The sequence below is a fragment of the Bicyclus anynana genome, chromosome 5 (genome assembly GCF_947172395.1).
Source record: "Bicyclus anynana chromosome 5, ilBicAnyn1.1, whole genome shotgun sequence".
In the NCBI taxonomy this organism is placed as follows: domain Eukaryota; kingdom Metazoa; phylum Arthropoda; class Insecta; order Lepidoptera; family Nymphalidae; genus Bicyclus; species Bicyclus anynana.
In genome coordinates, this window is record NC_069087.1 from 16194673 (window position 1) to 16215663 (window position 20991).

Genomic DNA, 20991 nt, shown 5'->3' on the forward strand with positions numbered 1-20991 from the left:
GTAGAATGATTTTAAAAAGAGCATTGTCCATAACCACACCTTACCACCTCCCCCCTCCCCCACCAGGTGGACTGACATCACGATCGTGATGTTTGGAAATACATACAAAAGGCCTATTTCCTGGTATGATTGATTCATTGATTGATTGCCCATCAGGTTCAGATTCTCGGGTCGCGTGCTGGGGCTGGCGCTGGTGCACGGCTACCTGCTGGAGGCGTGGTTCACGCGCGCCCTGTACCGCGCGCTGCTGCGACTGCCGCCCGCGCTGGAGGACGTGGACGCGCTCGACGCGCAGTTCGCCGCCTCGTTGCGGTGGCTGCAGGTAATGTCACTATAGCTTGGCAACTTCGTTCGTAACGCTCCCGACGGGCCGCGCGGGCCGGGGGGCGTGTAGTGATGAAACCGACGACTGATCCTCCTCCTTTCTTCTTGTCGCCCGCATATCATGGGACTGTCATCAATGAACTTGGCAAACAGAAAGAAGACAGAAGCTGAATATGCATTAAATTTTCGTATTTCGTAAGGATGCTGATTGCAGCGCTTTTACCATAAAACTTATGCTCCTTCATCATCATCAAAACAATCGGTTATAGTCCAATGCTGGAAATGAATTTATAGGGGTTTCGGCTAACTTTAGTGTTGCGACTTCTTGGGACTCTTGGCATTTCATGGCGACTTAGTCTCCAAATGGTAGTGTTCTTTCCTTCTAATACTGTACTTTAACGTCATGTCTAGTGAAAAGAAATAGATAATTATCAACCAATAACTGTTATAAATAAATAATAACCGTTAGTCGCATACCATGATCGCAGGATAGATCACATTTAGGTTGGAGTACAATGTTGTTATTAAGGGATCAAAGACGATATAAATTCCTTTGGGAAATGCTTAACATGTGTGGTGATGTTCCCGCAGTCGGCGCGCTGCGTGTCGTCGCTGGAGCTGACGTTCGCCGTATCGGAGCGGCTGGCGGACGGTCGCGTGCTGGAGCGCGAGCTGAAGGCGGGCGGGCGCGACGTGCCGGTCACCGAGCGCAACAAGAAGGAGTACCTGGAGCGGCTCGTGCGCTGGCGCGTGGAGCGCGGCGTGGCCGAGCAGAGCGAGTGGCTCGTGCGCGGCTTCCACGAGGTGCGTACTGTGCCTTTAGCTCCCACGGCTTGTCCTCCTTCTTGATGTAGCGGCTCTGCAGGTCTTCAAGATATACCTGTATCACGTTGATAGCTTCCGATCTATCGCCACAACACAAATCAGTATAGCAGCAGTGTTCCAACGGAAAATATGACTTTTTCTTCATGTGCCTTTAGCTCCCACGGCTTGTCCTTCTTGATGTAGCGGCTTTACAGGTCTTCAAGGGGTCCCTGTATCACGTTGATTTTTTCCGATCTATCGCCACAACACAAACCGGTATAGCAGCAGTGTTTCAACGACAATTACCTATGACTTTTTATCCAAGATCGCGTTTGACTGTGATATATAAGTATATGATATAGTGATGATGCAATCTAAGATGGAAGCGGGGTAACTTGTTAGGACGAGCATGAAAATCCACACCCTTTTCGGTACCCGATGGACATTGTAGATATAATCTAAGATGGGACTCGCTTGCCAAGAAGATGCCTATTCACTATTGTTTGAATACCCAAGTATATAAATCAGGAAACACTGGGTTGGGAAGGGACAAGAAAAGAAAACGCAAAGCGTTATACTCGAGTCTTAGAAGCATTACTAAAGGTATGACGTCGAATAGCTGATCCTGAATCCTGAGCACATCCCAAATATATATCCCATAAAGTATCGACAAACTGGCTTCTTTCCGCCGATGTTCGACGCTTTGAAGTATTGCCGGAACTTGTGCAGCTGTGCCAATGAGTCTCCTAGCACGGCGATCCACAGTATCGTAAGCAGTTAACTATGCATTCAGAGTTTCAAACTGGTTGATTGTTTGACGGCAGAAATTAACATTATAATAATCATAACTGTCAGCCGATGGACGTCCGCTGCCGGGCATGCATTATGGTAACTAGGTGCTTTAGGCAATCTTCCTTAGTGTAGTCCTCTATCCGTAAGTGAGCTACAAAAATAAATTGAAAAAAAAGTAATAATTTGAAACGCGGATTTTGAAATTGCTGTAATTTTCGTGAGCTTTTTTTTTGTTTGTTTAGACGGGATGTCTTAAGCAATTGCTTAAATAGCTTATAAGCTAACCCAGGACTGTGTACATTCGGAAGTGATTTCGATAACTTCGTGTTCTAGCTGATCTTGGTGACATTTTACGTGTTTATTACCAGGTGGTGGACCCTCGGCTGGTGGGTGCGTTCGACGCGCGCGAGCTGGAGCTGGTGATAGCGGGCGCGCCCGAGCTGGACGTGGCGGACTGGCGGAACAACACGGAGTACCGCGGCGGCTACCACGACGCGCACCCCGTCATACTGTGCTTCTGGCAAGCCATAGACAGGTGAGAACTGACCATGGACACCTCGGAGTATCTTTACCTGATCTTAGAACAATGACGAGATATAAAAAACCATGAGAGAGTATGTAGACCACACGACTGAAGTGAACCTTCTTTCTAAAATAAAAATAAAGCGCCATCAATGAGCCTCAGACATAACTGCACCGCAAACAAAGGGATTGTTTCAAATTTTCTAACTACGCTATCTACTGGTAGTTTAAAATAACAACCACTGTTTCACTATGCCTGTAGATGGCAGCACATTTTGAATGACCACCAACTAGTTAGAAAGACCGTCATGAAGGCAGAAGTTCAAGTACAAGACAGATTTGTATTCAAGAAATTAAGAACGGTGGTAAACAGAACTAATTAATGAAATTTTACCACACTTACACCATCTATAGCAAATGCTAACTAGCTGTATAGAGGTCGCATTCTTTTGGGTTTAGGCTTTTGGCATAGGTCTTTTACGACCTACGAGCACGATGACGTCACAGAAATTATGTAGATACACCTAAAAGTAAATAAAATAATTTCAAACCTAATTCGACACTCAATCAGTAGTTAAAGATCGATGTTAACAATCGATTCAAAACCAAAATATTGTTAATATAAATTGAAAATAAAATACTCGATATGATGGAACAATATCTAATAGCTATGTGTCAAATACGTGTCGTCGTTATTTTTCACTGTGCGTTATAATATTACTCGTACCTATATACATAATAGAATCGTGTAAAGGATGGGAAGTTGCGGTATATATATACCTACCTAGTTCTTGTTATGCTATCGACTTGCATTTGCAATGTAACAATGTCAGACAATCTCTACCAATTAATAACAAAGCTAAAGCAAAATATGAAATAAAGCGATAACCCTTGTTTATACAAGTAGATAAAGTAGGTAATCATATTATGTGCCCTGACCTAAACAACTTGTTGTTACTTGCGGAATAGTCCCAATACTGTCATTTCTAATAATAATCAACAGACTTGAAAAAACTGAAAGGGCGCGCTATGCGCTCTGGTTAAAGTTCTAGTTGTGGAAATATAGTAAACTAGCCAACGCCCCGCGGTTTCGCCCGCGTAGTTACCGAGTACTGGCTTAAAATATGACACTCACAAATAACGTAGCTCTCTAGTAATAGAAGAATTTTCAAAATCGGTTCTGTAGATTCAGAAATTACCCCCTACAACCTCACCTCTATAATATTAGTATAGCTTCTTTCGGGACAAAGAAAAAAAAATGTTCACTATTTTGAACAAGAACCTGATTATAAAATCTGAAAGTTTGTCAGTTCATCCTCCTACCATAGGTTCGTATGAAATTTGGACCGTGGTGGCTTTGGGAGGATTCAAGGAACCAATCCCTTGTTTGTGGTTTCAATTGTCCAATGAATAAAAATGTATTTTTTAATATTTTCCACGAGATATCATAAGAACTCATGTCCCCAATCACCATCATTTGTAACAACCGTACGCTAATTCAAGTTTGCTATTTAACGTGTTTTTCAATTTCACATAATTAAGTAATCAAGTAATTTGCAGATGTACCAATGTTATGCGCCAGGACTCAAAATACTCTAGGATTCGGTCAATGCCTGATTCAATTATACTTATTTATCTATATAATTTATATTACCTATATGTTTTTCTTGAAAAAATAAAAACAAAAGTGGAATTTTAAAACGAGCCTTTTCTATAACTACACCAACAACATACTCGTTTATTGGTTTACACAGTTACATACTTGGTTACACAAACTTCTTTTCACTCGAGGATTAGATAACAAAGGATGTGGTCATCCAACAAGGTGATAACAGAAATACATTTGTATGTACAATATCGAGTGTATTTCAATAACCACATTTTTTATCACTAACATGTTCACGCTAGAATAAGTTCTCACCTAAAAAAAATTACAAATGATGCAATGTAGGAATCGAATGCGAAATGGCCTTGATGGTTTTGTCATTTGATTTATTCTTTGCTAATGTATTTATTAAATTTTATCAGAGTTTATCTGCCTAAAAGTCCGTCAAAATAAAATTCCTGTTCAAATAATTACACAATATATTACAGAAGGTGATTTTATCCTGGAAAATCTTCCAGGTAAAACTACTAAATGATTGGACTTATTTTACTTTCAGTATTTTCTTAAAAAAATACTGAACTCTTCTTAAAGGTTTTCGTTACAGTGTGATTGCTTCTTATAGGCTGCCAGAGGCCTAGGATATTTCCTTGTATTACTTACACAAGAATTTCAATTTCAAATTCTAGTATCTAACTTCATATCTTTTTTTAATTACAGGTTTACAAACGAACAACGCCTTCGTCTCGTCCAGTTCGTGACGGGCACGTCGTCCATCCCTTACGAAGGCTTCTCGGCGCTGCGAGGGTCGACGGGCCCGCGGCGCTTCTGCATAGAGCGCTGGGGGCGGATCGAGTCCCTTCCACGAGCCCACACCTGCTTCAACAGACTCGACCTGCCTCCCTACCCAACGCCGCAGCTGTTGCATGAAAAACTGCTGCTGGCTGTCGAAGAAACCAACACCTTCGGAATTGAATAAAGAAAAATAGCATGAAGCATGGGGGTATCCAGGATTGTATCTAGGGGGGGGCATCTATGCTTAACACGCTTGGTGTGGTACGAGGTCAATTGACCTCGTATGACTAGCGTGCTCAAGAGTTACGAGGTCGATGGACCTCGTACCGCACTACATAGCTTTAGTATGAGTTCAAAGAACCTCGTACCGCACTAGAGGAAAGTACAGAAAAATCAGTGTCGCAGCGAAAGTGTTAAATCGAGTATCTCGTCAATTGATACTGTCTGACAACACCAGTTTTTCCGGTCAAAACCGAATGTCAGTTTTCAGCTGAAACGATAACCGACCGCTCTGCTAGGGGGGGGGGAGGTTGCCCCCCCCCCCCCTGCCCGTACCTCGCTACGCCCATGACATGAAGACAACTAGTGTTATGTTCACCTTACTGAGGACTCTGTGTCTATATTTAGTTTGTCGTTAAATCCTTACCAAATGATAGCTAGCTGCTATAAAGAAACAATCAGTTCAATGTTGATGTACTGTTTATGATTGTAATCCCATTAGCGGCTGTAAATTATGAGTATTATATATCATGTATCATGTAAATAATAGTCAATTGATTGTATAGTTGAGGGACTGAACAAAGATAGTGTATCTGTTCTGTGTGTTGTAGTGTAGGTGTAGGGTTGCCAACCGTACTATAATATACAGTATTGTACTATATTTTGGGTTGGCGTACTATATACTGTTGAAGAAGTATATAGTAAATACTATATTTTGAACACTGAAATCTAACAAACAAAATTTTCATTTTAAAACTTTATGAACATTAGTTTTTGACAGATGCAATAGCATCTAGCCTGACCGAACTTGTGTATGTCACCGAGTTCCAAACATTAAATGAACCAATTAGGAAAAAAATTGCTTTTGGTTTTCAAAAATTAAAAAAAATACCAAATGCGAAAAAGCTTGATACACTCTTATTATTATTACCAAACTGCAAGGGTTATTTCAGACAAATAAATCTTGAAAAATGCAACAAGAGTGAATAAATATTGTTTTTTTTTTAAATAAACGTCGATATTTGGCTTATTCTCTATAATACTATATTTTTTATAGCTAAATCTTACAAAATACTGTATTTTTTTCTGAAAAAAAGTTGGCAGCCCTAGTTATAGTGTAGGTGTGCCGGAACATGTACAATACAGTTAGCCACGTATCTATTTGAGGTTTGTACTTTGTAAACGCTTTTATTGTAAGTGAAGTATATTGTGGCTGTGAATCGGGGCTCAAGTCCCATATTTAGTTATTACGCTTTTATTGTCACTAATTTATAATTTGTAATTTAATTTTAAATCATAAAGATTTCGAGGATTGTATCACTTGGAATTTTGTTTAATCGCTCGAAAAGATCAGTATTTTGTTGTTTTTTTTTTTTGTTTAATAAATTATGATTTAAACACATAGAAGTGATTACCTCTTAACACTCTTTATTGGCTATAACAGAGAAGCTATTAAAATTTATGAACAGCACTTCCTAGTCAGCTAATATAAATATTTATGCTTAAAATAAAAATAATTGCAACAGAAATCATAATATTGCTTGATCATCCCTGTAGTTACACTTACCTATTTATGTAATTAATATAATAATTGACATGTGGATCTTGTTGTTTTGCTAATCTAAAATTGATGTTCCTCTGTTTAATTAATAAGAAATTAAATGATTCAAACGATATGGTGATGTTTCAAAGTTTACTGTAAAACAACAGGCATTGTCACATATTTAATGAAAATAGAACAATTTGTTTGGACTCCCTATGTAAATACATTATTTATTTATTGTGTTTATGTAAATTACACTCAAGTGTAGGTTCATGTTTATTTTTGTAAGTAATATAGTTCTATTATGTTGGATATTTAACTACTATTGAATATTGTTTTATTATGAGTAAATTCTAAGTAACTTGTTTTGTGTGAAAGTGATAAAATGTGTCAATATACAATATTACTTACATAACACTGTGGTTTGATTGTTTCCTCATATCCTATGATGTTTATTTTATTGGTCAGCAAAACAAATCTGACATACTTGTGATGGACTATGAGCTCGACAGCAAGATCATCATTTAAAAAAAGCTAAAAAATTTTTCACTCCACACTTTCACCATAGGTAAATTAAGTAGTAACTCCATAATTTGGACCATTGCACCTTTGGGAGGTTACTGGTATCCAGGATCATAACCTTCATTGGTTCAATTTTAAAGCAGTTTCACATTGACCTCTTATAATAACGCACAATCATGTAGAAAATTTCACTTAAAAACTGGCCAATTTTGTTTTAGAATTATTGGTAAAGAAAATTATACCTAAAGGCCTTTAAATATAGTCCAATTTCATAGCAAATTAACCTTAATCTTAATCCTTGAGGTTTTACTCGAAATGACTACTTTACTCTAGTGCCAAGAAGTTGTGTTTGGCTCTCATTGAATGGGGACGTTTATTGTTTGCTAATTATGCATCCACTTTTTAAATAGGATTTAACAATGCATTTTCATTATATTTTTCATCAATCCCAGGAAATCATTTCCCAGTTTCAAGACACTTATACTAAAGCCATACACTATGTGCACTCTTTACCACCAAACATTAAAAATGAAGGTATTTTGCTAGTAATTTCACACCTATTATAAATGCAAAAGTAGGTTTCTGTCTCGATCAAGATGAATTTTGGTATAAACCTAAATGAGACCTTCGAGAAAACATAGGGTACTTCTGACCCAAAAATAAAAATGTAAGGGGGTGAAATAGACATTGAAAATTTGTATGGAAAATCCTTAATTTTTAGTTTTAAAAATTTGTTCATGACACGAAAAAAACAATTCAAGAGTTTTTAAAATTCAATCCCTAAAGTGATGTAATAAATGTAGAAAGTTCGCATCAATAATTATAATTTACCTACTTGTTCTTAAATTAATGAATTTAATTAATAAGTTTAGAACAAGTAGATATAGTAAATAACTTTTATAACATTTTATAGAAAAAACAATAAAATAAATAATGAAATGACATGCATTTACTACTTTCATTTAAATTTGTTAGTAAACAGGACACATCAAGTATGGATTTATTATAGTGGCTACCCTTCACTAGAAAACCTTGAAGTTTAATCTTGTTGCTTTTCTAAGGGTAACCAAACATGTGATTGACAATTGGGGACATTCTTTATATTAAAATATATATGGAGAAAGTGTAAAAAATTACATTCTAGTACTAGACAACCAAAGGTCTGGATTATGTAACCTTGAAATCCGATACCTCCAGTATGCCATGCCAACTTTGTAGTCACCTTACCATACTTGCCTATGGTAGGTATGGTATAGGTGGAGAAACTTTCAACTTTTATAAAATCACTAGCTATCTAGTAAGGCTCGCCATCTATGAGTAAATGCATTCTTTTATGATTTTGGTACTAAAAATCTATTGAAATACATAATGATAAATGATTAATAGTAACAATTCCATTTCATTCACATTTAAATCTTAAACATGCAACAAAGTTCAATGTTTTGACCAGTTGATAATAATCAATCTCAAATGAAAATTGTGAAACATGTGTCATTAACAGAGAAAGACCCCAACTTGAATGGACTTTCTGCAAGGGGGAGGAAGTTGTTAGTAAGAGATAGATATTTTTGTTAGAGGAAGTGAAATTTGCAAATCAATTTTAAAATAATAACAATCAAGCAAAAATTCACACATACAAAATGTTTATTTTTCAAGAAGTTTGTGTAACAACAAAAATCAACCTTGTTATTAAAGACCTTATCTTTTAAACATTTATAAAACTATTTACAGTGTAAAGTCTGCATCTGTCAACACTAACAGTGATACAAAATGCAACAGGTTATTCCACAATACTCTAAGCTAAGTTGTGACAGAGTTAATTTATTATGTGTCACAAGTCCACAACTTTAAAACTTATCAGATATTCAAACTCATCAAAGGAAAATGTAAGCCCATGTGATTACAATAAAAGCTACTGTTATGATAGATTCATATATGCGTTACTGTTGCTATTGTGTATGCAAAATAAAATGAGTCCTTCCCCTCCCTTACACCGAGCTGTGCTCGGCCACTGGCCACACCGGCACAACACTTCGGCAGGTTCCCACTGCGGACACGAGACAGTGACTGACCCAATGCAATATAATACACATCTCTGTAAATATTTTGTATATTTACTTCAAAAATAACGGTACATACAATTTTAATCTGTATCTCTATCGTACTTTCGAAAGGGGAGAACAACGGAGACTCGCCGAGCCTAGCCGAGAGAGGGGAAATCCTTGCTGTCGTCCACCTTGGGCGGAGCGACCTGGCTGCGCGCGGCCGGCCGCTCCTCGGGCTGCGGCTCGGGCTCGCGCGGCACTCCCCGCGCGCCGCGCCCGCGCCCGCGGCCCCCGCGGCCCCGGCCGGCGCCGCCGCCGCGCCGCGCCGTGTCGTTGAACGTGAACTCGATGCCCAGCACGCGCTTCTGGCGGCCCACGCGCTGCGGGTAGTCAGCGATGTCGTACTCGTCGTCCTCGTCGGAGTCGTGCTCGCCCTCCTTCTTCTTCTCCATCTGCACGAGGTTCTTCCACTGGCTGAGGTCCTCGCCCTCGCCGGCCTTGCGCAGGTTGTACTGCGGCGCCGTGCGCTGCGCGTTGCGGAGCGCCTTGTACTCGTCCAGCGTGAGCTCGCGGGGCTCCTCTTCAGCGGGCGGCGCGCGCTCGGGCTCGGGCTGCGGCCCGTCGCCGGCCGCCGCCGCGTCCACAGGCTTCTCCTCGGGCGCCTCACCCTCGGAACCTGTTTTGTTCATTTCGTCCAAGTCGTCCTTGAGCGTGCCCCAGTTGTGGGGACCGGCCCCTTCGCGTTTGTCCACGGGCTTCACGCCAGTCTTGTCCGAGCCGGACCTCCTGTCGAACTCCCTCTTCCCTCGGCCGTCGTAGCCCGGCCTGGGACCGCGCTGACCGTCGCGCGGCTCGCGCGGAGGCCTGGGGCCCCTGCGCTCGCCTCCTTCGGGGTTGTCGTTGAAATTGCGTCGTTCGAAGTTAGGCCTTCTATCACCGAACTCGCGGCGGGGGGGCCGAGCGCCCTCTTTGCCTTCGACGGCTCCGTTCTGTGGGCGCTCTTCGCGGCGACGCGGAGGCGGTCTCTCCGCATTTCGATCGGTCGTCCGCGGCGGACCTTTGTTCTTCTGTTGATCGCCAGTTTTATTTTCTTGGGACTTCACATTTTGAGTTTCCTTGATTCCCTTCCTCACGACGACACTAGGGCCTTTCGGTTTGACCTCAAGTTTACCCTTGTTCTCCTTTTCGGCGTCTTTGGTCTTTTTTTTGAGCTCTTTTGCTTGCTCGCGAGCCTTTATCGCATCAAGAGGATCGGACTCATCGTCCAAGAAAAGAGCGTATCTATTCACGACCCCCACACCGTAGGAATTCTCCATTGTGATCCTCTTGATGTTTTAATTACACAAAAACTAGATGTTAATGGATTATTTTAGTAGGGCGACATTTTGCCTTATTTTATTGATTTCATTTAATATGGCGGCTTGAACACACTAATACGCCATATGACGGCAAGAATAGAGAACGGAGACGGGAGAATTAAAATGGCGGCCTGCAGTAATAACTTTTTTAATGGTCTATCATCTATGGTACACATAACAACAGATAACATCATTTGTATTCTATGAACTGTAGACATCGTAGACATGAATGCGTAGACAGAGAATCAATGTTTTCAATTATATATCTTAAATTAACTCAGATTAATTACATATGGAATTGTATCGGATCAAAATTCACAAAAAAAATAATGCCTGTCGTTTTTTGAAGGGGACGAGGTAAATTCACTCATCGAAAATAGTTAACATTAATAAATATATTTCGTGTCCTTACACAATACACTTTTAGATTTAGACCAAAACCAAAACTTTTAGATTTGACTTTTGTCATAGAATGACTTACAATGTAAATATCCATCGTCTGATCATAAAACATAGGCGTATTTTTGTGTAAAAGGAAGTACGCGCATATTTTGGTCTATAGTCACGCCAACCCTTTTCCTCGCATGCGTTCGGTTAGAAAGCGACGCAAACAGCAGTGAGCCGTCAGTATTTCTAGAAGGTTGCGGCGTGTTTGTAAATGTGAAGAACCAATCTAAATTGCGTCCAAATAATACTAAAGATAAGGTAAGCAAGTGTAATATTTTTCATTAATGTAAAGACCTGATGCGTGTTGGGTCTATTTTAAGACACGAAAGTGTCCCCTAATAAATATCAAATGCTGTATAATACAGACTTATTACGAAATGATACGCGGTTTCGTCTAAATTTACAGAATAAGAGACCTAACCAAAAAATGTCTTTTTCAAAATATGTGTAAAAAAAAGACCAAAATTGCTACAGTTTAAAAAAATAACATGAATATTTATGAAAATAAATGCGAAATTATTTTTACTTAATTTATTTCACAATTTGTAGGTAGTTATGGATACTAAGATTTATGCAACTGTAAAAAATATTTATGATTAAACCAATTGCCACCTATTTTTTTTTTTCCGAAAACTTGATTTTTTGCATTTGGTCTCTATAATTCTAAAGGTGCGGTCATATTCATTAGCAATACACACACACTTGATTTTTACTCGCGATTAACAAACACATCACTTACACGATGTTTTGCTTTTTTGACCTCGTAAAATCACGGTACTCCTCGCTTCACGCACCTCACTGCGCGTGTGCTGCTCGTGGATAATGTTGTGCATTAGTCGATGAGATGAGAGAGTCACGCTCGTGCCACAATGAGATGACGTTGTCGCAAGAAATTAAAACTACTAAATTAGTCATGAATTTAAAAAACAGGTAGTTGGTAATTTTATTTTATATTTTTAAATATTATTACCAATGCCTTTATTGTATGTGTAGTTTATGTTATGAAAAATATACAAAAATCTACTATTTTAAATCAATTTTTTTTAAGTCGTTATCTCACGTTTTCATGAGTACACTCAACAAATAGTCACTGGTACCCGTATGACCCTTGATGAATAATAGTTGAGGCAATTAAAATATTTATTTCCAGAATCTACCACAATATGATTATGATGAAGTCCTGTTATTAATGGTCTAAGGTGTCAAAGGATGTAACTGACCGTTAGGAGTATTCTTTATCTAAGGGAGTATTAGTGTTCTCTGAACTGACCTCATTCGATTTGCTTACTTATTCTCTATTGTCAAATCTATCGCTATATCATTATCTGTACCTACTTATCCCGACTCGTAAATCTATGGTATCCTCCGATTTTGATACTTTCGTTTTTTTGGAATGACACCCCACTATGGAAGCAATTTTGAAGACGTATTTACGTCAATAGTATTAAAATAGAGCGCTCTTACTGCTTAAATCTATGCATTAAACTGGTTTTCAGGTAGCATGGTGCGGGTGGCAGTTCGTTTTGCTCATGAAAGTTGGCCGCGTTTCGCGACATATTATAGACGTCATAAGGCAACTGTCACTGTACCCATGCTATCTGAAAACACTTTACGTATCAAACAGTTTCAAATAAAACTATATGTAAGTTATGAAGAAACATTATTAAACATTTTTATCATAATTATTAAAAAAACGAACTTCTGTATACAGAAACTAACTAATCACAGCCAAATATATTTTTTATTACAAAAACACGGTCGTCATAAAATAGTTGAAACATACTAAATTAATATTGTACTCGTATATCCACTTATATCAACGCTGCTGCACAAAGGTTTTTACTAAAGATAAAAATTTGCTAACACTTTTTTCCGCCTTTACCGCCGCCACCTCCGGCTGAACCAAGGCATGTATCCATCAACAAGCCACAAACAAGGTAAGGATCACAATCACCAGCCGGTCTTCGGTCCTCCATGAAACCTTTACCTTTCTCTTTTATGTTCCTCTGCAGTCGAATGGAGGCTTTTCTGTTAGCTATACCCCAGGAGAACTTGTCGAACGGTGCTGTCTCGAACTTTCCAGACAGTCGCATACGATTCGTTTGCTCATCGGCGCCGTAATTCTTCATATGTTTCATATGATTCTGTTCTAACTTTTTAATACATTCTTCAATGAACTTGTAACCGCCATCCGATCGCATTCTTTTTGTGCTAAAGTTATGATGCATTCCGACGCCTGGATGCTTCGGCCCCATAGGCTTTGGGTGGTAAGTAATACATACACCATAATCCTCAGCCACCCGAGACATTAAAAACCTCGACATCCACATGTCGTCTGCAGCTTTTATGCCTACAGTTGTACCTATTTGCCATTCCCAGCAAGCAAACATAACCTCAGCATTGGTGCCCTCAAAATCACATCCAGCATACAAACAGCACTTTGCGTGAGCTTCACTTACATCTCTTCCAGCTATGTATTTTGCTCCGACCCCGCAGTAAGAAAACTCATAATTTACTGCAGGGAAACCTCCTCCTTTTGGCCAACCCAATCCCCAGCCATCAACATCTAACATAGTATATTCTTGTTCCAGACCAAACCATGGTTCTTCAGATCTGTGCGCTTCACACAAGTCATTGCAGAATTTCCTATGATTGGTAGGGGCAGCTGAACCGTCCCCCATATAAACTTCAGCAAGCACAATCACATGTGGCTCCAGTCTGAACGGGTCTCTAAATACTGCAGCAGGTTTCAAACTCGTATCAGAATTATCGGTGGCTGCTTGACCACAGGAACTTCCATCAAAAGCCCAGCCGGGCGCTACGTCAGCGCTATATGGTGTACAATTTAAGATTCTGTCCTTACATCGCATATTGATTCCTGAACCGTCGATCCAGCAGTACGTCGCCAAAACCTTATTGCAGGGCATTGGAAGTCTTATGTATCTGTCCATTACTTTTTTGTTCATTATATGATTAATAGATTGCTTCAGCATATACCTTTTTGATATAGAAAATACGCCCACATGTTTTTGCAGTTTACAAATGCATTTTACAAAGCTTTCCATTATAAAAAAATCAAAATATCACACTTTAAATAATTTTAAATTAAATAGAAAAATACTTCAGAAAAAATTTCGCGAACTATTCCTTTGTTTTTAGTTCATACTTAATTTAAATTTGAATGAAGTTTTGTATAACCAAATTATGTAATTATAAGGAAACGATAATTTCCAGCCAGTCAATTAAGACAAGTTTCTGCAAGAAGAGCACAAACTCTATACGGATCGCAATCCCCAGCTGGACGTCTGTCTTCAAGAAAACCTCTTCCTTTTAATTTTACTCCTCTTTGAATCCTTACTGATGCTCCTCTGTCTGCCACTGCCCACTTGCATGTGTCGAAAGAAGCTGTTTCAAATTTTCCTGTAAGTCTTTTTCTGTTTTCGTCCCCATCTCCAAGTCCATAACTTTTCATATGCTTCAAATGCAAGTCACAAAGGGTTTTGCTAACTCTTTCTATTTCCATTATTCCTCCTTCGGCTCTCATTTTCTTTACGCTAAAATTGTGATGGCAGCCTATACCTGGTTGATCCTTCCCCATTGGTTTTGGGTGATAACTGATGATTGTACTGAAATGTTCCGCTATTCTATTTAAAATATATCTTCCTACCCACAAGTCATCTGCTGCTTTTATTCCTAAAGTGGTTCCAACTTGATATTCCCATGATCCTTTCATAACTTCAGCATTAGATCCCTCGTAGTCCATGCCAGAATAAATACACGCTCTTGCATGGCATTCTACAATTTCTCTACCAGCAACGTGTTCTCCATTACCACAATAAGAAAATTTTGATTCAGTTACTGGAAAACCACGACATTTTGGCCATCCAAGTGGCCACATATCTGTATCGAACATAGTATATTCTTGTTCAATCCCGAACCAAGGATCCTGGTCAGCTATTTTATTAATAACGTTTGCACAATTCGCTCTGTGATTAGTAGCTGTAGGGGAACCATCACCATGAAATGTTTCACAAAGTATTATTACGTGTGGACTTTTTCGGAACGGATCTCTATAAATTGCACAAGGAATTAATAGTGTATCAGAATCGGAAGTTTCAGCTTGGCCTGTAGAACTTCCATCAAAGGACCATTTAGGAACCATTGCAAGGTCACATGGAGCTCCCTCCAAAATACGATCTTTAGATCGCAAATTAATTCCACTTCCATCAATCCAAACGTATGTCGCAAATACTTTATCGTTAGGCAATGATAAATTTATGTAATGATTATAGTAAGCATTGATAGGTGTATTGAGTTTAGTCAAACCTGAGGTAAAATGATCTTGAGCTAACGTACGTGTATGATTTCGAATATTAGAGTAAGTTCTTAGAATATTTAGTTTGTTTAAAATGATTTTTTTAATAGACATCTCTTTTAAAATATATTAATAGAACCATGTGTAAACAAATATAACAAAATATACAATAATCATGGATCTGGATGGCTAAGGAATTTTTAAAATCATGTCATCATGATTTCAAATCATGTAGGCTTTAAATCATGTTCTAAGGATATGAATGCATCACAATTTGTGTTTTTGCTGCAACTATATTAGTATAAGCTTGTAAAAAAATATTTTAATTTTTATTTCGCGGAAGAATAGTATTTTAATATCCGTCCTTGCATAAGCTTCAAGATTTTTTCAAGTGTTTGTGAAATTCCATGGACGTTGTCTGATACCGAGGTCCGTGATTTCTGTACACATAGACCATAGATAATAGCTCGTACATAGGTTTTGCTGAGTTCATACAAGTCTGTGGTCATTGACATTAGAATTTGACATTAACCTTGCCTTTTCCCTACGGGAAAGAATAAAGAAAAAACAAATTTGAATTTGACATTGACACTTGACTTTGATTTTGTTTACAAATTGCAATGTGATTGATGTGAATTGTGAATGGAATGTGATTGGATTTTGAATTTGATAATTTGCTCTCACATAATATAATTTATTAGATTTTAAAGATTTTACTTTGGTCTAACTCGAGGCATAGATTAGCCCAGTTGTTTTGGAAATAGAAGTTATAATCAATATTCAGTATTGTAAAAGTGAACTTTTTTTAGTTTATCAGCAATTTATGTGTGTGTCTTACAAATTAACCCACTACACCAATTCATATAATTTAGTTATGGAAACGTAAGGGATATTTTATACACATAGGGCCTACCCTAATTAAAAACCTAGTGCTCACTCTAGGACCTCAGTGCAACTTAGGGATAACGCATAATTTCATAAAAATAAACCAGTTTACCATCTATCTATTAAAAGTTATTCAGATCTATTTAAAGGAATCATTTCAAAGTAGCAAATCTCATACATGATACAGAATACCAATTTTCATATGTATTTTGGTGCAGGTACAGGTGCAGAACCTACAAAATTCAATTGTAGGTTCTGCACCTGATTGGACTTTGTTAATGGTATGAAAAACATTATAAAATCCCAGAGGTTGTTGCTATTTCAAGATCTAGACCAGACATTTTCCTTTTTCCAAACAAACTAAGCGTATAGTACTTGTTGAGCTTACTGTGCCGTGGGAGACTAACATTCTGAAGGACCATAGTATAAAAGTCCTAACAAATGAACTACCTAAAAATGGCTATGTAGTTAGTCTGTACCAGCAAAATCCTTCTATAACTTGCTTAGAGACCTTGGCTTCTCTAGAACTGCAGCAATTTCTATATTACAACAAGTATCCAAAGCTGCTCTTATAGGATCTTACCAAATTTGGCTAGGCAGGGAGAACAGCACAAGCAGAGGAGAGGAGTATTGATCGATCGTTAAGGAATTTGTTAACCCTACATCCTGTAGTTACAAGTCCAGAACCCCCAAAGATTATTATAATTAATTGATATGATTTTGTAATTTCTGTTTTGAATCATTTTGATCATAATCACCATATGTGGATTCAAGGAACATGTATAAAACAATGTATTCACAAAATGTAATTTTTCAATTTAAACCAGTAGCTACTGAGATGTTCAATCAAAAAATATACTTTTCATCCTTATATTAGTATAGATTTAATTTCAGTAAATATGTTTTGTTAGATTTTAACAATTTTATAAATAAATAAATTAATTAATTTTTTGCAGAATCAAGACAAATGCAGCATTCTTGTGCAATTATGAAGTAATGCAGATTTTGCAGAAGTTAAAAGATAATGCACAGAAGAAACACAAAAGGGAGGGATCATTAGCTACTGTGACCTATGAGGTAACAAATTATTAGATGATAGTAAAAATACAAAGCTAAAATGCACTTAAAATATAAATTTGTAATTACTTAAATCAATAAGTAATGTAATTCGAGTGGCATCAAAATTGTATTACAAAATACAATATTTTTTTAAGTGTATACCTACAAGCAGAGATTGACACCAGTACAGCCATATCTTCATACTCGTCTTTTCATCACAATTTAAATACTGTTCAAATTGTTAATTAATTAATTAAATATTTAATTAAAATATACCAACTTGAAATTTTAAAATATAAAATATAAAGTAAATATTGTTAAAGAATTAAGAACCCAGAGCTGCACAAAAGACCAAAAACCCAGAGCTCTAACTGTGCTGTAGTAGTAAAAAAGTTATATTTTATTAAATTATTTATAATAAACCTTAGTCTCACTAGAACTGTCATACATAATTATTTATTTAAGGTAAAATAGTTTAAAACTTAATTGAGAAAGTATACTGTGCTCTGACTGACTGACTGCTTTTGTATTCAGATGTTCAGCACCCAAAAATTATAAAAATAAAAATGGGGATGATGACTATGTTTGAATATATTGATTTTTATGAGACATTCGGGTAAATAATGTTAACTAATTTATACATAAAAAGCAAAGATTGTCTGGATATTTGCAAAATAAATAGATTATAAATTTTCAAAATCTATTAAAAATCTTTTATCATAATTAGATAAATATTCATGCAATTTTAGCTTCCTTACATTAAATGTGACAATTTTCAATATATGAACTATAAACATAAACACACAAATAATAAAGATAGCAGTAATTTTGTTTGAACGCTCATACAAATCTAACGATCATTATGACCTACGACGTCATTAATTAGTACCATTTTGTATGGTTCGTTTTTCAGGGATCCGCGGCAGTGACGCAAATCTGACCCTTTAAATCCCTGTAGCTCCGAAAGTAATGATCGCAGATACCCTGTTACTTTTACAAAATTGCTTTACTATTTGCATACTATTATTAATATAATTAATATACATTTAAAAAAACTGTCATCATCCCTATTGTCTTTGTATAAATGTTTTAATTAATTACTTAAAAATAAAGCCACATTGCAATTTTTACAGACAGTTCACTACTTACAAGACACAGAATGTAAAAATCAAAGTGCAGAATCCATCCAGAAGTTTCTGGAAGAAATGAAAGCTTTCAAATTGACAAAATCTGAAAAGCTGATGATGGTGAATACACCTCCTCGCACTGAGCTGGAGATACAGTTGGTAATTGTCTTGTTGGGCTAGTAATTAGTTTATTGACTTGCTGTAAATAAATTCGGAACCCATACGGGGCCCTTAGTCATGAGCTGGTTCTTGCAACGCGGCAGTTTGGATCGTGCCGTATAGCATACTCGTAGGCATCCACTTATCCGCATTGTACGTATCGGATGCATCACATTATACGGATTTTTAATTTTACTATAGACAAAATCCTTACGATGCAGATCATTGCACGCTCTTGTATTACTTTCCATACAAAGTGTATAAAATCCGTTTGATGCGATGCGTACGGTGCGGATCCACCTATCCGGATCCGGATAAGCGTACTGATTCCGAAGTCCAAGGCAGTGGGTTCAATTCCCGCAACTGGAAAATATTTGTGTGTTCAATATGGATTTATTTGTCTGTTTATGGTTTAATGCCAGTTGGTGGTAACATACCTATTATATTAACTTAAGCTGGAAATTGATGTTTTTTTTTCGGTTTTTAAAATAAAAGGAAGGTTCTATAGTTGATGTTCAATTATGACTCAAATATTTGTTTTATTGTTCAAGATTGTCCAAGAAAGTGAGGAGAGATTATCAGAAGAGAATGTCAGAAAAATTATAGACTTGGCAAATGAATTCCTTCCAGCAACTTCATAGTGTAAACTGTAAAGTGACTTTGGTCTATTTAATCTATTCTTTTAGTTAAGTGTAAGTATTGGAAATAAATTTAATTATGGTTTTTATTGGTGTCTATTGTTTTGTCTCTTCATACATTTTAATTTAAACTGATAACTAGTTTATTATTAGAGTTGATTTCAATTTTGAAAAAGAAGCAATACCTACCTACTCAACAGTTTGGGGATGTTTTGAGTGTGGTCATATGTTTTCTGTGGTTTGGTACAAAAAGATAATAAAAAATGTCTTTGATAGTACATAATATAAAATGTATTTTGTCTAAACACAGTTTGAGGGTAAGTATAAAATAAGATTTTAAAATTTATATTTTTTGATGCACCTTCCTGATTTAATTAAATACAGCAACACGAAGCTGGTTGTCATTCATATCATGTATATTTATTGTATGATCCATTCAGCTTGATTGCATAATTCTTAATTGTAAACAATTTTGAGCCTTATTCCTATGAAATAAGTTTCTAAGTCAAACGTGGCTCAGTGAGAGTTATTATGTATGTTTACTCGAGCCTGTACAGTGTGCTCTTGTTTATCATACGTCAGTACACGATATATCACTGCTTGAACAGAAGTGAATTGAACTGCAGGTAAGTTTTATTGTATTTGATTGTATATATCGGAGGAGCAGACTAAATTCCACTTCTGTTAACGGAAAAGCCGTAGCCTCAGAGCAGGTTCTACGCTTTACGTGCCAAGGATGGCAGATACACACTGATTCTAATATTATCACAATAATTAACGTAGATTTTACAAACCGTTTAAATAACTCACTCGCCTACATATATCATAGCTGCACTCAAACTACAGTTCGTTCAAGAATTTGTTTACTTCAGTTCAATAATCACAAATAACGACTCTTGTGACTTGTGAGCCAGAAATACGGGGACGAATTGGCATGGTCAGTAATATTGTCTTAGTTGTGTAAAACATAGAGAGACAACAACATTTCGCTAAAACAAAGATCAAACTGGTCTACTCCATTTTCCTCTATGGGGTTGAGACTGACTTTGACATCTGCAGACCGCACGAAACTTCGAAATGTGATGAATGGAGAAAAATGCTCCGAACCCCATGGATTGCATTTCGGACTAACGCATTTATACTTAAAGTGTTTTTCAGATAGCATGGCAGCATGGGTACGTTGACAGTTGCTGTAGGGCGTTCATAATACGCAGTGTCTGATTAAGCTGGCGTTAGACCTGTAGTGTAACAAATGTAAACTGGGGGCCCTTTTGGGTTTGAAAAAAAAAACACATACTAATATGTATCTCGTTTCATTGTAAATTTTCTCTGAATATTTTGGTTGTATTTATAAAAAATAGTCTCCATAGTCAAAAAATAGTCCAAGCTATCAAGTAAATAGTCAAAAATAGGTCGTTTGAAAATTGAACAACTAAAACTAAAATTTTGAAATAAATACAGAAATGACCTTGCTTCTTGTTAGTGGAGTAGAGCCGAATCCCCCGAACAGGATTAAGACGAGTTATCCTTAAAGTACTTCGGATACATTGCTGGAAAGAAGGAAATAATCTCGAAAAACTGATGTTCTTTAGCCAAGTGCAAAGGGCACATTTGACTCCACGGTTTACAATGCTGTCCGGGGAGCTGAAGACAGGGCAAGATGGTGTGATACTGTAAAAATATAAATCAACGATGAAGGTCACGACCCTTACGGTCACATGTGAGGAGGTGGTATATCTTACTTTAAGTATAGGGTTTTTAATAAATATTAGCTTATAAACAAAATATTTCTTTACTTTTATTGTTTTGATATGAGAGTCGTGATACCCTGTGG

General features: G+C 37.3%; 5 protein-coding genes across 11 annotated transcripts in view; 2 read left to right on the plus strand and 3 right to left on the minus strand.

Moving 5' to 3' along the window:
- The window catches only part of LOC112043789 (E3 ubiquitin-protein ligase HECW2), a 137250-nt gene extending 130233 nt beyond the window's left edge, over positions 1–7017 (plus strand). For all 5 annotated transcript variants that reach the window (XM_024079367.2, XM_024079385.2, XM_024079393.2 and 2 more), the window contains 4 exons: positions 157–322; positions 916–1128; positions 2289–2455; positions 4766–7017. In XM_024079367.2, the coding sequence (XP_023935135.2) occupies positions 157–322; positions 916–1128; positions 2289–2455; positions 4766–5024 (805 nt within the window). In that variant the 3' untranslated portion in view covers positions 5025–7017. The remainder of the gene's footprint in view (positions 1–156; positions 323–915; positions 1129–2288; positions 2456–4765) is intronic.
- Positions 7018–8750: 1733 nt separating this feature from the next.
- LOC112043810 (plasminogen activator inhibitor 1 RNA-binding protein-like) lies at positions 8751–10674 on the minus strand. The gene has a single exon (XM_024079411.2). The coding sequence runs from the start codon at positions 10483–10485 to the stop codon at positions 9325–9327; it is 1161 nt and encodes a 386-aa protein (XP_023935179.1). The 5' UTR covers positions 10486–10674; the 3' UTR covers positions 8751–9324.
- A 539-nt stretch (positions 10675–11213) lies between these two features.
- LOC112043840 (DNA-directed RNA polymerase III subunit RPC9) lies at positions 11214–19244 on the plus strand. Of its 3 annotated transcripts, XM_052881804.1 has the most exons (5): positions 15926–16171; positions 16427–16455; positions 17131–17251; positions 18367–18519; positions 19071–19244. In XM_052881804.1, exons 3-5 carry the CDS (start codon positions 17171–17173, stop codon positions 19158–19160), a joined length of 324 nt encoding a protein of 107 aa, XP_052737764.1. In that variant the 5' UTR covers positions 15926–16171; positions 16427–16455; positions 17131–17170; the 3' UTR covers positions 19161–19244. The 3 variants fall into 3 exon arrangements, with proteins under 3 accessions (XP_052737765.1, XP_052737764.1, XP_023935229.2); XM_052881805.1 differs by lacking the exons at positions 15926–16171; positions 16427–16455 and adding an exon at positions 11214–11232; XM_024079461.2 differs by lacking the exon at positions 16427–16455.
- LOC112044265 (glutamine synthetase 1, mitochondrial-like) lies at positions 12388–14039 on the minus strand. The gene has a single exon (XM_024080067.2). It carries the CDS (start codon positions 14037–14039, stop codon positions 12834–12836), a length of 1206 nt encoding a protein of 401 aa, XP_023935835.2. The 3' UTR covers positions 12388–12833.
- Positions 14213–15739, minus strand: LOC112044165 (glutamine synthetase 1, mitochondrial-like). The gene is made up of 2 exons (XM_024079920.2): positions 15715–15739; positions 14213–15321 (listed from the first exon to the last, which is right to left on the minus strand). The coding sequence occupies exons 1-2, from the start codon at positions 15737–15739 to the stop codon at positions 14213–14215; spliced, it is 1134 nt and encodes a 377-aa protein (XP_023935688.2).
- Positions 19245–20991: the final 1747 nt, after the last annotated feature.

Excerpts from the sequence above, each read along its gene's own strand:
- LOC112043810 (XM_024079411.2), bottom strand. The coding sequence starts at position 10,485 with ATGGAGAATTCCTACGGTGTGGGGGTCGTGAATAGATACGCTCTTTTC.
- LOC112044265 (XM_024080067.2), bottom strand. The coding sequence starts at position 14,039 with ATGGAAAGCTTTGTAAAATGCATTTGTAAACTGCAAAAACATGTGGGC.
- LOC112043840 (XM_024079461.2), top strand. The coding sequence starts at position 16,113 with ATGTGTGTGTCTTACAAATTAACCCACTACACCAATTCATATAATTTA. Across the intron at positions 17,252-18,366 it reads TAGCTACTGTGACCTATGAG|ACAGTTCACTACTTACAAGA; the intron begins GTAACAAATTAT and ends CAATTTTTACAG. Across the intron at positions 18,520-19,070 it reads CTGAGCTGGAGATACAGTTG|ATTGTCCAAGAAAGTGAGGA; the intron begins GTAATTGTCTTG and ends TTATTGTTCAAG.
- LOC112044165 (XM_024079920.2), bottom strand. The coding sequence starts at position 15,739 with ATGTGTACAGAAATCACGGACCTCG. Across the intron at positions 15,322-15,714 it reads TACAGAAATCACGGACCTCG|CTCAAGATCATTTTACCTCA; the intron begins GTATCAGACAAC and ends CACGTACGTTAG.